Source organism: Canis aureus, chromosome 27 (genome assembly GCF_053574225.1).
Source record: "Canis aureus isolate CA01 chromosome 27, VMU_Caureus_v.1.0, whole genome shotgun sequence".
In the NCBI taxonomy this organism is placed as follows: Eukaryota; Metazoa; Chordata; class Mammalia; order Carnivora; family Canidae; genus Canis; species Canis aureus.
The window spans coordinates 8,319,488-8,335,038 of NC_135637.1; the positions used below are offsets into that span (position 1 = coordinate 8,319,488).

Genomic DNA, 15,551 nt, shown 5'->3' on the forward strand with positions numbered 1-15,551 from the left:
AGACCCCCAGGGGGATCCCTGAGTGGCTCAGCGGTTTAGCGCCTGCCTTCGGCCCAGGGCGCGATCCTGGAGTACCGGGATCAAGCCCCACGTCGGGCTCCCAGTATGGAGCCTGCTTCTCTCTCTGCCTCTCTCTCTCTCTCTCTCTCTCTATCATGAATAAATAAATAAGATCTCTTTAAAAAAAAAAAAAAACTTATAAAAAAAATAAAAAGAACCAGACCCCCCATTGTCCCCATTGCTCTGTTAACTCCACTTCTTCAGATGTCCAGTTCTTTCACCTGTTAACCCTCAGTCCCACCTGGGCTTTCTTCAAATGTCTGCAGATCCTGCTTGGGTGCTGATCTCTGCACAGTGCTCCTGGTGGATGAACCCCTTCTTTCGGACCCCTTTTTGTATGTTTGGGTAATCTCTCTCTTATGATGCAGTGGGAAATCACTAAATACAATTTGATATTCCCTTACCATGGTCTACCATGCAGCAATTCAAAAAAAATATTGTTCTAAAAAAAAAATATTGTTCTATATGCACATGAATATTAGGGAAGAGAATAGATGTATATGTATCAAAAACAAACCTAAAACTATCTTATAACATAGATAGATAGATAGATAGATAGATAGATAGATAGATAGATAGATGTTTCCTACATGGAAAAATCCATAGCAAACTGATACAAATGGCTACCTTTTAGAAAGATATGCAATTGTTCAAAAGGGACTTTGGATTTATCTATAATGTTTCTTTAAGCCATATTTGTATCTTTGACAGAGATATAAAATTTCGGTGTTATGCATTCACCAAACTGCTTTCATTTTCCTCTTGGTACCCATAAAAACTTATGTCTCCCAGGCCCCACCTTAGGAAGCAGAATGAAATCACACACACACACACACACACACACACACACACACACGATTACAAAAGATCTGGGGCACCTGGGTGGCTCAGTGGTTGAGCGTCTACTTCTGGCTCAGGTCGCAATCCCAGGGTTCAAGACCCACATCAGCCTCCCTCTGCCTATGTCTCTGTGTCTCTCTGTAGATCTCATGAATAAACAGATGAAATCTTTAAAAAAAAAAAAAAAAAAAGATCCTGATGGTTCATGCCTTCACTCCAAACACTGTGTTATTCTCCTAAGGTATTCATCATCAACTACTAATTAGTCTCCTGGCATCCATCTGTCCTTCTTCCACAGTAACAGACTCTTGACTTGTACCAATCTAAAATGAAGACTTCCCATGGGGTTCTTGGGGTGCCTCAGCTGGTGAAGCATCTAAATCTTGATTTCAGCTCAGGTCATGATCTCAGGGTCATGAGATCAAGCTCTCTGCTGGGCATGGAACCCACTGAAGATTCTATCTTTCCCTCTCCCTCTGTCCCCCACCACACTCACTCACTCGCGCTCTCTCTCTGAAACAAAACAAAACACTTCCCAGATTCTCTTGCAGCTAGATGTGCCCATGTGACTTAGTCACAGCCAATGGGATATAAGTGCAAGCATCATGGAGTTACCAGGACTTTTCCATAAAAGACAACTGATGTATATCCTTTACCCTTGCCTTGTCTGCACCCCCATATTGGTGCCTGGAATGAAGATGAAATTGTTGTACCTAGAACTGCCATCTTGGACCATGAGTACAAAAGACCACAACCTTGAAATGGTAGAAAGCAGCAAGGGCCCATGAGGACTTCATGGAACAGAGCCAACCTAAAGTCCTAAACTACACGACTCCAGAAACTGACTTGGAAGAGAAACAACACCCTACTTTTTAAGCCACCACCTGTTTTAAGTCTGTGTTACTCACTAACGAAACCATTCTCACAGGATATGCCTGTCACACCACACACCCAGGCTTCCTCTCCCCCAGGGAACCACGAAGCAGCATCCCTCCCGGCTCACCCAAGTTCGATACACCATAGCCCCCTCCATCAGGAAAACACAGCAGCAAATCCAGAGGATCCCCACTGAGGCCAGTTACAACAGGGACCCAGAAACCCTAAGGGGAAAAGTGGGGCTCTCTACATAAAACCTGGCATGATTGTGGCTAAAATATCTCAAACATTCCCGATGTCCACCCTTCCCTGCCCCTCCTTTCCCACCACCCACCAAATCACTCCCATCATTCCTACACCGAGGCCGTATAATTCTAACTTTTCTTTCTTTAAAAGGGATATAATAATACCCACACACCTAGGCTTCTTGTAAGGATTAGATGAGTTGACATATGTTCTTACAATTGTGACTGGCATATACATAGCAAGCATGACATAAATATTGCCTACTTCATACACAGAGGGGACTTTTGGCTCATTGTTTTTATTAAAATGGCATTGCACATTTTAATAACCAGACCATGGTTATTAAAGTTACCATGCAACTCACTTTTCTCACTTGAAAATAAGCCCTGGTCATCCTTCCAGGAGAATGGATCTAGAAAGAGCGGTGGTCCAAGATGTTCTTTTTAACAGTTACATGGTGGTCCACGTGGAAATACCACCATTTAGTCAAGAACTACTTTACTGATGGAGAGACATCTCTTTTTCACCACTAAGCAGATGCTGTTATAAACACCCCTGAACATAAACCTTGTATAGTAGTCCTTTCACTTCTAAAAAAATATATTTCCCAAAAGTGGGAGGGCTGGGTCAAAGACCAGGTTCTCTTTTCACAGATACTAGCAGATTGCATCCCAAATATTACATGTTTTCAATCAAAGCAACCAAAATATGTGTGAAATCCCCGTACTGGGGCTTCAAAGGTCACGGGTGCAATAAAGATGGGACAAGGGGTCTATTCGCTCCTTGGAGGAGGGGCTCTGGTGCCCCTCCTGAGGCTTCCCCCCACCTTGCTTGGTAAAATGTTGCAGCAACTTTATCTTTCTCCTGGTATAAGCACTGGGATTTTCCTTTGGGAAATCATCTCCTATCTTTCTGGCAACGTGCTTCCAATTCCAACTCCAGAGATGAGCTTCTGACTTCAGTGTGGCTGATCACATACAGGATTCCATTCAGTCACAGTCCCTGGTTGAGGGGTCAGTATACCTACTATCCAAGTTAGTTCAAGGGTTCTTACTATTGTAATTAGAAAAGAGAGGGGTGATTTTGGAACAAAGCCTGGAGCTGACTGTGGCCAGGTTTGCTGTGAGGTAGAGAAAGCCTGTCTGAGGATTAAATGAACACAGAGGAAAGGAGAACCAAGAGACAAAGTGAAAGCGCAGAAGTGCTCATTAGGTCTGTTAAGCCCCTAGATCTAGCCATGCCTGAAGCTGCTTCTTCTTTGAACTTCTTAGCTCCCAAGTCTAGTAAATTCCCAATTTTGTCCCTTGCAATAATAAGAATCCACATTAATATAGCAATAGACAGCTTGCATTTGGCACATAAGCTCCATAAGTGAACTCAAAATCTTAGCATTGGAAACTTAAAGTATCACGGACCTGGGTGTCACAAGTAAACATAGAGAAGGCTATGTTCATCTTTAAAACAATCCAAAAAGAAGCCCATAAAAGAGATCCATTGATCCGAGTCATACCAAGGATAAAATAACTAACCAGTGGGCTCCTTTAATACTGATTATCTCCAGCAGAATCCTTACAAGGGGTCTTCTGAGCTGTAAGCCATCTAGCTTTGCCTACAGAGTAAAAATATCTGCACACACATGTGCTACTATTTTTAAAATGTTACATAAATGCTACTGTAATTACCAAAACCCACTCGTTCAAAAGCATTACTGAATTGATGGCAACTTTCAATCAATATATTTTTTCAACCAAGAGATACCAAACCCACAATTCTTCTCATTCAGATGAGCTGGACAATTAAAAAGGGATACTTGTTCTTGACCACAAATGTGTGCTATAGACACACATTTACAGATGATCTCTAACACTACTCACTCCTCACTGCTGTGAGAAAGCAGCCACACATAACACGTAAACAAATGGATGTGGCTGTGTTGTAACAAATCTTTATTCACAAACACAGGTAGAGAGCCAGATCTAGTCCCTGGGCCATAGTTTGGTGATGCTGGTTTAAGGGATGCAGAAACTAATAAGCAGCATGTCAGTAGCCAAAGCCGCGTGGGGTCAGAGAAACCTTACTCATCTCCAAAATGTTGTGGAAGTTGATGGAGAAGATAGAATTGATTGACACACAACATTTCACCTACACGTCTACTAGACAAAGCGAGTACACCTATACTGGCAAATGAACAATGAACTGTGCCAGAATAATCACATTATGAGCACAGAAACTTTTTCTCTTTAAATAGTCCTGGTTCCAGCAGGAAAAATGAACACCAGAGTCTAAATCCAACCTCCACCAACTGTGCTTCCAGGGACAAATAGGGTAATGGGGTCCTGGTTTCCCAACTACCCTAATGTTCTTAATAATTGCCACCATTTACTGAGCACTTAAGGATGTGCCAGGCAATGTGCTAATAAGCATTTTGCATCCAGGGTCATCCTTGGATCCCCTTAAAACTGGTTTCTCACCAAGGGATGTACTACTGGTCCTTCTCCCCAGGGCTGTTGGGGAAGAACCTACAGAAGGCAAAAGCCTAACTCACAGATGTTAAGTTCTGTTTGTTAATTTCATTGCTAACAAATATTGATTTGGCCCCAATTCCAAGTACGGTGATAGGCATAGAGTTGGCACCCAGTAAATATTTACTGAACAAGGGGCGCCTGGGCGGCTCAGTCAACTAAGCATCTACTTTTGGCTCAGGTCATGATCTCAGGGTCCTGGGATCAAGCCCCACGTGGGGAAGGGGGTGGGTGGGTCCCAACTCTCCCTCTGCTGCTCCCCCAGCTCATGCTCTCTCTCTCTCTCTCAAATAAATAAATGAAATATTTATTTATTTTGAACAAATCTATCAGCCAGCTGGTCCTATAGCACAACTTTCCAACTCACCCAAACCCCACTTGTGACCTCCTCCACCGCCACCACAGTGATCCAGGCCCGGACTGCTGCAGTAGGCCTTCTAGGCTCTCCCTGCTTTTGCTCCTGGGAGTCAGAACATACCCATCTTCTGTCAAACCTGTTGACAGCTCCCATCTCACTCAGAGGAAAAGCCACAGTCCTTACCGAACTTGGTCCTGTCACCTCACCACTGCTCTCCCTCTCTTACTAAGCTTGGTGCACTGGCCCCTTTACTGTCCTCAAACCTGCCAAGCACATTCCCACCTCAGGGCCTTTGCACTAGCTGTTCCCCCTCTGCTTGGAACACTCTTCTGCAAGACAGCCACCGGATAGCTCATTCCCTTACTTCTTTAGCTTTTCACTCAAATGCTACCTTTCTGGATGCTGCTATTTAAAACAAGAGGGGCACCTGGCTGGCTCAGTCAGTGGAGCATGTGACTCTTGATCTCAGGGTTGTGAGTTTGAGCCTCACATTGAATGCAGAGTTTACTTAATAAAAAAAATTTTTTTTAATAAAATAAAACTGCAAAATATCCCTCCCCCAGCATTCTTTTCCTGAAGCCCTTCTCCGTGCTTCTCTGTAGCACTTACTACCACTCAACAAATTGCATTTTAGTTATTCATTTAGTCCAGTAACTGTCTGTCTCCACATTAACGCTGACTCCACAAGGACAGGGGCCTTTGACTATTCTGTCCTTGCTGTTTCACCAGCCCTGAGAATAGTACCCAGCACAGCATAGGTGCACAATAAAAACATGTTCAAACAAGCAAAGGCAGATAAGGAAGAAGGATGTAGACTGGGCTGGAGTTTCAAGGAAGATGATCAGCAACAAGGGACTTCAAGACCCATTTTACAGACAGGGAAATGGAGTCTCAGAGAGGTCAAGGAGCTAGACCAGAGTTGCAGATCTCCCAATTTCTTGAGAGAAACCAGGATCCTGGATACCAACATCTGCCACTTTCTAAATGCTGGCAACTAACAAGACGAGTCTCTGGGCCAGATATGGCCCAAAGGCAGCCACAGGCTTTCCCCTGGCCTGGAAGAGTCCCGATTCACTGCCACCCTAGAAAATTTTTTGGCGAAATGACATCTTCCATCCACACCATGCCCTCCCCTTCCACTGTGTCTACCCAATATTTCTGCTTGGAGCAGCCTCTGGGAGAACAGGGTCCCCTCCCACCTGGCCACCCCTGCAGCCTTGTCTGTAGAGCCTGCATCCGTCTGCCCAGGTGCCCCCCATCCCCTCAAATCCGGCCCCCTCAGCTCGCCCAGGAGAGCCAGCAGCCTGCAGCAGCAGATGGCACAACCACAGAAGGGAAAAATACCACGCCAAGGATATAAATACGTCGACAGTACACAACATGAAGGGAACCGGGCAAACAAAGGAAGCCACGGATTCCGAGGGCCAGGAGGCCGGGCAGAGCCAGCCCCTCCAGAGTTCTGGAAGGAGAGACAGGACCCTCCAGCAGGCGCACAGAGCCAGCCCCGGGAGCGCTGGCTGCAGCCACAGCACGGTTTTTATGTGTCCATTTGCTCTGATGCATGAAGAGCCCTGGCGGGAGGCATTTCCAACACAAAGCAGACATTAGAGATGCGTTATTTACTGAGTCACCCTTCGTAGGCACTGAATTCTGGGCACCAAAGCGCAGCCAGGATGAGTTAGGTCCCCCAACGGGTTAATTTAGGTTAAGACCCAAAACAACCAGGCTCAGAAGCACCAGGCAATTCCAGATACTCCATCACCCTCGGTAATAAAATACAGCAAATCAAATTGCACTCTATTGATTTTTTATGTAACTATTTTGGGACTGAAGTGTAAGGAGAGGGTATTGATCAGTTAAGGAGTCAGGTGTCAGGGAAGGGAACTGGGAACACCCCGACTGCGGACTCAGGTGGTTTAAGCACCAGAAGACGTCGGAATGCAACTCAAAGAACCCAGGCTTCTTTCTCTGCTTCCCTCGGCAGACAGTGGGCATCACAGGCCCATCCTGCACCGAGTGGCAAGTAGCAAAACAAGTACCGGATGGAGAATAAAGTGACAAAGGCAACCCTGCTTTGCCTCTCCCCCAGCACCTATCACTGCCTGGCATTAAATTATGTATCTGTCTGTCCATTGTTTTATGATTGCCTAGCTTCACCAGAACGCCGGCTCCTAGGAATGGGGAATGTGTCTCCTTTGTTCCACACTGTGTCCCCACAGTGCTCAGAACTGATTAATAAATGTCTGTTGAATGAATAAGGGAGGGAGGGAACTGGCAGTTCTTGAGCACTTGCTGTGTGCCAGGCACTGTGCAAAGTACCTTGCAAGTATTCACAATCCTTCTGCCTGCAACACCCTTCTGATCAAGTAGGACTCAGATAAGATGAATGCCACCTCCTCCAGAAGTCTTCCTGGATCACCCAGTCACTCCCCATCACATTGCCTTGTATTGAATATAAGGAACACAAATCACGGTCTACGACTCTCCTGTCTGAATTTGTTGGCTCCTGGTCTCTCTCCATCACACGGACCTGCCCTAGGATGCAGGACCCTGAGGTCAAAATTACTTATGCTGGAAGGCAGGGAAACTGAAGGAAAACTCAAGGACAAGAAGGCACCTTAGGGGCAGGAAAGATAGGAGGAGCCAGGCACTTTGGGGAGGAGACCCCGACCCTGCCACTCAGGCAGTGTTGTCTTGATCGGGTCCCTCCACTCCCCTGAGCTTTAGTATCCCCTACAGGGGATACTAGAGCCCCTAACCTCTCCCTGGGCAGTTACCAGAGAACCCAGGGAAATTTAAAGTGAGAAGCCACTCGGAAGGCACCAAGGGTCCATCAACCCCTCACATTGCACTCTGACCATCACAGCAAAGAGCCCACCTGGCCTTCCCTTCTTGCCCGTCTCCTCCTGAGGAACCACAGGCCACGCCGGGCAGCCCCCTCACTGCCCTGGAGCTGCCCAACTTTGTGGACAGATGGGCAAGGGGGGTAAGTTCTGGGCCTGCTGTCTGGGCATCCTGTGTCTGTGTCCCCCTCAAAGTTGCTATGTTGAAACCTAGCCTCCAATGTGATGATATCAGGAACTAGGACCTTTGGGAGATGATGACGTCATGAGGGTGGAGCCCCACGAGTGGGATTGGTGCCCTCATAAAGGAGACCCCTGAGAGCCCCCTGCCCTCCCACCACATGAAGACACAGGGAGAGGACGGCATCTGCGAATCAGGAACGTGGCCATGCTGGTGCCCTGACCTTGCACTTCCCAGTTTTCAGAACCGTGAGAAATAGGGGTCTGTTGTTTACAGGCCGCCCACCCTGAATGGACTAGAATAGGGCCCATTTTACAGATGAGGAAACTGAGTCTCAGAGCAGTCAAGGGTTAAACAAGATCTCCTGGTTTCTTGAAAGAAGCCAGAAACCTGGACCGTGATACTGACACCTCCCACTTTTTAAATGCTGGCAACCAACGAGAGAAGTCTACAGGCCAGACATGGCCCAAGAGGCAACAGCAGCCCCCCTCCACTGGAGGTGCAATTACCCAAAACGCCAAGCCCTCTCTGCCGATGCTTGCCAGGGCTCCTGACTGAGAGGGCTGACTTTAGAGCAGCCCAATTCCTCCAAAACAATCTTCTCATAGAAGAACCAACTCAACATAAGACACATCCCTGGATTCCTGGGGCCCAAATAAGTGTCAAAATCCAATCAATTCCTCCAAAACTTGGAGCCCACGATAACAGAGAAGGTAGCAGTTAGGAGCACAGACTGCGAGCCGGGCACATTGTGGGTTCGTGTGGATCCCCCTTCCCTCCATGGCTGTGTGACCTTGTAAAACCCATGGCACCTCTGTGCTTCTCAGCTTCCCCATCTGTAAAATAGGGCGAACACCAGTCCTTACCCCCATGAGGCTGTTGAGGATTCAATGAAGCAAAATCTGGGAAGGGCTCAGAACACACAATCAGCTGTAGATCAGAGGAAGACATCTGGACTTGGGGGATGCTCATCAATCACTCATGAAGAACAAGTGCATGGAGGCTGAACTGCTCCATGCAGCAGCAGGATGATACCTGAGCTGAGAAATGTGAACCAAGACTACTCTAGACACACAATCACAGCCTCAGAGAGCGCTAGTCACTGAGTTGTTCTAGACACTAAGGTCCACTGAAATCCAAGAACCAGGACAGGTGACCAAAAGGAAAGGGGGGAGATCCTGTCTGCCAAAGTCTCAGCCTTTACCATAACCACCGAATCCCATGAGAGCACCCAATCTGAAGGATTCCCAGTTGCCTGCAGAGCAGACTCCCATCTGTCTGATTTCTATGGCTCTCAACCTTAGTTCACATCAACAGATGTATTTGTTCCAGAAAAGAAGTGCATGGGACACCTGGGTGGCTCAGTGTTGAGCATCTGCCTTTGGTTCAGGGCGTGATCCCGGGGTCCTGGCATTGAGTCCCACATCGGGCTCCCCACAGGGAGCCTGCTTCTCCATCTGCCTGTATCTCTGCCTCTCTCTCTGTCTTTCATGAATAAACAAATAAAATCTTTAAAAAGATATTTCAAAGAAAGAAAGAAAAGCACAGGCTGGCACATGAAAGGGACGCAATAATCACCCCCTACCCTGGAATCCAGAAACCTATCCACACCACGCTGAGGCCACATGGGAGAACATGGCCATGTGAGGTCAGGGGTAAGGCACAGACCAGCGCCTGGGCCAGAATCCTGACACTGTGAGACCTCAGGCAAGCTACTCAGCCTCTCTGGGTCTCAACAGCCTCACCTATAAACGGTGAATAGTGAGACCATCCACCCGCCAGCATGGTGAGTCTTCCACTGTGGTCAGACCAGGCAAGGCCTGGGATGGTGCCTGGCACAGAGTGAGCACTTTCGGAGGCTCTTGGTCCCATTGCCCCATCCCCAGCAGCACCACTGTGATGACCTGCTGCCTTTGTGAGCTGACGCCTGGCTATTCTGGCATCGCCGAACAGCTGTCATTCTCTTGACCTTGGGCTCCTTAAATGGAGCCACAGTCCCCTAAAGGACCACACAGTAGAGCTCCTTTACCAGAAAGACTCCCCTGTGTACAGCAAGGAAACGCCTGAGCGAAGAGTTTTTTCAAGAGAGAAATTGTGTGAGCCACGAGCCCCATCTGACACCAACTCACTGCGTGACCCTGACCAAGTCATCCCGATGCCTGAGTCTCCTGTTATCCATCTGCAAAGGGGGCTGTTGGAGGGCAGGGGGAAGATTCTCTAAGATGCCTTCTTGCTCTGCAAGCCCACTCATTTACTCCAAGAAAGAGCTAGTGGTACCACTCTCGCCCCATGACGCTGCCCATGGTGCCAGGGTGCCCCCAGCTCCCCGCGCCGATGAGCAGCATGCACTTGCTCAACGCCACTGCTACAAAGGGAAATGCACCCCCTCTGTGCCCATTCAATACTAGACCCAGGAGAGAAGAAAGGAGCCACCCAGCCGCATACAAGTGGGGGCTCATCCAGGAACAGGGCCCCTAGAAGGCTCTGCCGGCCTCAAGACCACCCTCCTGGACTTTGCACCAACAAGCAAGGGGTTTCTTTCACTCTCTTGGATCATGGCAACCACCATGCTCATTGCTGGCTCCAAGGACTGCAGCTCATGCAGAAGCCCCACGCCTCCCAAGTTCCCTGCATCCGGTAGGGGGGAAGTGAAATGATTTACTCTGGGAACCTCCACTGTACCGCCATTAAATCACTCAGGGGAGGTGACGGCATTTGCATACCACTCCCACCACCTCCCAGAGCCACCTCTCTGAAGAGCAGCACCAGACACACGCAGCGCCCCCCCTCCCCAACCACTATTGTAATGAGAAAGAAATATACCACATGCCATGCCAAGGTGCCAGGCACGGCTAAGAGTGTCTCCGCTTTGAAGCCAAAACCCCCCCCACTGGCAGGCTCTGCCACTCACAAGGCCTCTCTGTCGGGGGCTCTCCACCCACCCCAATTTTATAGACCCTGAGCACAATGGGTCAATGAAGCAAGGCGCGTCCATTTCCTCCAGCAGGGGCAGTAACAGCGCCGCTAATTTGCAAAGCCAGAGCATGCACAAAAGTGGCTTGAATAATGGGGACCCCCTAGTCGCTAAGCCGGAGGATTTGTGCTGACTCTTACCAAGTATAGTTCCATATGTTTAAGCGCTTGCAAGGCTGAAAGAAGTACGCCCACCACACTCTTTACCATGGCAGCTACCCACGCTGGGGGGGGGGGGGGGGAAGAGCAGACAGTCCCCGTGTGATGGGGGAGAGGGCATCCTTCCTCTCCTGTGAACCCTTCCAGCCCTTCCCCCAGAACCTCAGCCAAACGTGGTCGGTAAATCACGCCAGAAATTACCCAGAAAAATCCAACCGGCTCTGAAGGAAGCTCTAGCTAATTCCTCTGAACCTTTCAACCAACAGTAGGCAGCTAAGTATCTTTCAAGAATTTCAGCCTTGTTTTTTTTCTTTTTTTCCTAGCTCTCCTAACTGGTGCTAAATATAGAGTTATCAAACTGTCTCTCTTTAGGTCCCTGGTAGGGACCAGTGGAAGACTTACATGTGCTCCCAAGAACCTGAGGATGGAACCGAGGGCTCTGTCCTCCCGGCATCTGCCAAAAGGAGCTGCCCAGCTGAGGCTCTCGGGAAAGCAGCAGGGCGGCATGGCTAGGAGCTGGGCCAGCAGCAGGTTTCAGGGGCGCACACCTTCCCTGCCAGGACCTGGCCTCCCAGAGCGAGGCACAAGCTCTTCCGTTGCTAGGGGAGGGTGGGGAAGGGGGGAGGGGGGGTTCTCCATGTTCTCTTACAAGCACTAGAGGCAGGCGGCTTCTCTGAGAGATTTCCAATATTCGCCTATGAGCACATCCAGGCAAAGGCTGACCCCCGTGGAGAAAACAAAATAGAGACAAAACTGCAATTTTCAAGTCCAAAGGACTGCACTTCTGAGATCAGGTCCCAGGGCTTTGGCTAGGAAGAAACAGCCCTGACCACCTGCCCCCCCCCCCCCCACAATGTACCACAGAAGAAGGCTGAAAGCAGAACAGCTATCATAGCTGCTTATGAGCCAAGCAGACTGAAGATTCATGCACACGGTAAACCAAAGCCGTTTGAACACCGATGGATATCTCCGACTGAAGGTTCTCTCCCAGTGGAAGGTTTTATGAAATATTTTGGGTCACTTGAGGGCATCTCGAAGTAAGACAGTGTTTACTTTTTGCATGCGAATACATCACACATTAAGTTGGCATACAAGGTTCGTTTCTAAATGCAACCTCCCTAAGGCAGTTACGGTTGAAAAGTTAAGAGTTGTATTTTTCTACAGCAGCAAACAGTGCCGTTTGTTTGTTAAGGAAATGCGAATTTTTCTAAAGCGAAAGCTCTCTGCTCCCAAATCATGGGTCCTGATTTTAAAATGTTTGGGGAACTGAGCTCCCTCAAGTGCACACGGATGTTGCTCGTGACTGTTCCGGGTTCATCCGAGCCTTTAGGAGAGCCTTTAGGATCGTCTCTACTGTTTGGGGTGGGGGGAGGGGAGGGGAGGGGAGGGGAGGGGAGAGGGGGAGGGGAGGGGAGGGGAGAGGGGGAGGGGAAGGGAGGGGAGGGATTGGCATTTTAAGATAGGCTTTCTCTAGAACCAACATGTAGCCAGGCCAAGGTGGTAGAAGCTTTCCAAACTCCAGCAGAGAGAGAAAATACAGGACTATTTTGCCTTTGCCACTCACTAGCTTTTGGCGACAGCTGCGCCGGTGCCAGCCGGGAGCCCGGCTCCATGGTACCCAGGCAATGGCTCTGGGCCCCACCACGTTCCGGGCGGCCCTGCGCGCGCGGGGCTGCCCGGCCGCCCGGGGGGCAAGGTGCTGGGGCAGCACGCGTCTCCAGAAAGCGAGCAGCGGGCTGCGCCTCGGCTAAGGGGGCCCACCTGGGGAGGGGGCACGTTCGGGGGGGGGCGGTGTAAAAGCAGGAGGGTGCGGCGGGGAGCGGCTGCGGACGAGCCAGACAGACTGCGCCGACCGAGACGACCTCAGGGCTGGGCCCCGCAGGTGTCCTGGGAACGCACGGCCGTGCGTCGTCCGCGGGCATCGGGAGGCGGGCAGGAGGGGCCCGCCGACGCCCCGTCACAGCAGACCCCGCGGGAACCAGGGGCGAGCAGGGGGCGAGGAGGGGGCGAGGAGGGGGCGAGGTTCCCGGAGACGCGCGCCCCCCCGCGCGCCCCGCAGGGATCCGCCGGCGAGCTGGGGTCTGGGGAGGGAGGCTGGCGGGCGGGCGCGCCGGGCACAGGGCCGTGCGGGGCCCCGGGGGAGGCGAGCTGCTGGGGACTTGCGGAGGAGCTGGCGGCCGCGCGGGAGCCAACTTTGTGCGCGGCGGCCGGGCCGGGCCGGGGCGGGGAGGGGCGGGGGCCGGGGACGCGTTACCTGGGCACCGGAGCGCGGTCAGCGCCAGCAGGAGCCCGAGCGGCGGCGCCCGGCCCGGGGGCGGCATGGTCCTCGGCGCGCGGGGGGCGCGGCGCTGCTCCTGTCGCGCGCCCGGCCCGGCCCGGCCCGGCCCGCGGCTCCCGGGGCGGCCGCGGCGGCTACGCTCGGGCTCGGGGCATGGCTCGCCCCGGGGCGCCGCTCTTCCCAGACGCAGGCGGCGGGCGCTGGCGGCGCGTCTCGGCTCGCCCTGCGCGCTCGGCGGGGCTCGGCGGGGCTCGGCGGGGCTCGGCGGGGCTCGGCCGCGCGCGGCGGGGAGCTGGGCCCGGGGCTCAGAGCCCCACGCCCACGCCGGCGGCCCCGCACTCGGCCCGAGTTGCGCGGGCCCCGCCGCCGCCGCCGCCGCCGCTCCCGCGCCCCAGCGCCCGTCCCATCGCCGCCGCCGCCGCCGCCGCCGCCCGTGCCAGCGCCAGCGCCAGCTGCCGGCCGCCCCTCGGGCCGCGGAGAGTGAGGAGCGCCGGGCGCCGGCGGGAGGGCGGGCCGGGGGCGGGCCGGGGCGGGCGGGGCGGGGCCGGGGGCGGGGCCGGGGGCGGGGCCGCCGCCGAGACCGGGCGCAGGGCGGCCGCGCAGCCGAGGGGCGGGCCGGGCCCCTCCCCGGCGTCCCCGGGGAGCGCGCGGGGCGGGCGAGCGGGGGCGGGCGCGGGCGGGGCGCGGGCGGGAGGGGGCACCTGCCGGCCGCCGCGCAGCGACCCGGGCGCCTGCGGCCAGTGGCGGGAGTTCCCAAGGTCGCGGGGGGAGGCAGGGGAAGGTCCTCGGGCGGGGGCAGCGACGTCCGGAGGCTGGGGGGGCTGCGGGGTGTCCGCAGGGACGGCGGCGGCAAAGCTGCGCGCAGCCCAGAGGCCTTGGGATGAAGTCACAGCTTGGGGCTGTCTGCGGGGGAGGCGGGGGCTACCCGAGGAGTTGCCACCGGGCGCCGGGCCCCGGACAGGTGCGCTGGCCGGGCGCGGTCGGGGATCCTGAAAGAGATGGACGGCGTCTTGGGATGTCCACCCAGGTGTGAGGCAGCGACCCTCGGGGGCGCCCTGGAGGCGGAGCGGGCGTGAGACGAGGTGCAGCCGCGCGGGGGTATAATGGAGGCCAGGACGGGGACTGGGATTCTTCTAGGCTGGGGACAGGTCTCACTGGGGGTCACAGCATCCAGTATCCCCTCCGCCCCCCCTCACCCCAGCCCCGGCGGGGCAGCGGGGGCGCAGCCCGATGAATGAATCCTACTGCGCGCACGTGGGGGTTCCTGCAGCAACCCTCAGAGGCCTTGAAACTTGCCCCATGCAGCTGGTGGGGGGGCACCTGAGGTGGGAGTCCTTGTTCGCTCCCAGCTGCCATGCAGCAGCCACTGGCTCCAGTGTCTAGGTTTTCCATGAAAAAGTGGGTCAAACTCTTTGGAAACATCAATAAGGCAGCGTGGGGTGAGACAAACAGAGTCTCAAAGTCTTGGCTGAGAACCTGGCCCTGCCACTTTCTGGTTATGCTACCTGGGCCACCTCATTTATGCTCTCCAGCCTCAGTTTCCCCATCTGAGAAACAAGCCATTGCAGCATCCACCTGGTGTCCCACAGAAAGCGTATAAAGCCCCTGATCTATGAAGTAAGAGCTCATTTAAAGGGATCCACTGTGGACATTATCATTCTCATCATTATGGTCATTATTATCATGTATCTGATTTTCCTCTGGGCCCAGAGCTCACATCAGAAGAACAATCCTTCCCCCTCCCAGCTGGTGACGGGGGATGGCAGGGGACAGGGCACCTGCTTCATTAGTACAGACAAGCTCATTAGCAGAAGCAGCGCTCAGCTCTTCTTAGATAAAAGAAGGAAGAAAGAGCTAGGGGCAGGTGGCGAGTCTCCAGGCCAGGTTAATTGCAAGACAGAAAGGGATTCTCCCGTTGCAACTAATAGGCTTCCTCTTCAAAGAACCCACGCACTGGCCAAGTTCGCTTCAGGCTCTCTGGCAAGGTCTATGATCCTTGCACGGAGAACCAAATGGCAGGCTAGACAACGGGTGGTCTCCTCGGGTCTGGGGTGGCCCTTGTGAAGGGCCCATCTGCCCCTCTCGGTGACTCCCCTTGCTGGGAGGAGGATGCCCCAGACACTGTCAACATCTGCTGGGATGCTCAGAGAGGGGCTGCCTCCCCCACTGGTAAGTATTTGCTGAGCTGAACACCTACTGTGTGCCAGGCCTGGGG

At 52.9% G+C, this 15,551-nt stretch overlaps 1 protein-coding gene across 1 annotated transcript in view; it reads right to left on the bottom strand.

Annotated features, from left to right (window-relative positions):
* Positions 1 to 13,422, bottom strand: part of TMEM132B (transmembrane protein 132B) — a 374,357-nt gene extending 360,935 nt beyond the window's left edge. The window contains exon 1 of the mRNA XM_077875247.1: positions 13,313 to 13,422. Coding sequence (XP_077731373.1) covers positions 13,313 to 13,379 — 67 coding nt within the window. The 5' untranslated portion in view covers positions 13,380 to 13,422. The remainder of the gene's footprint in view (positions 1 to 13,312) is intronic.
* Between the last annotated feature and the right edge of the window lie 2,129 nt (positions 13,423 to 15,551).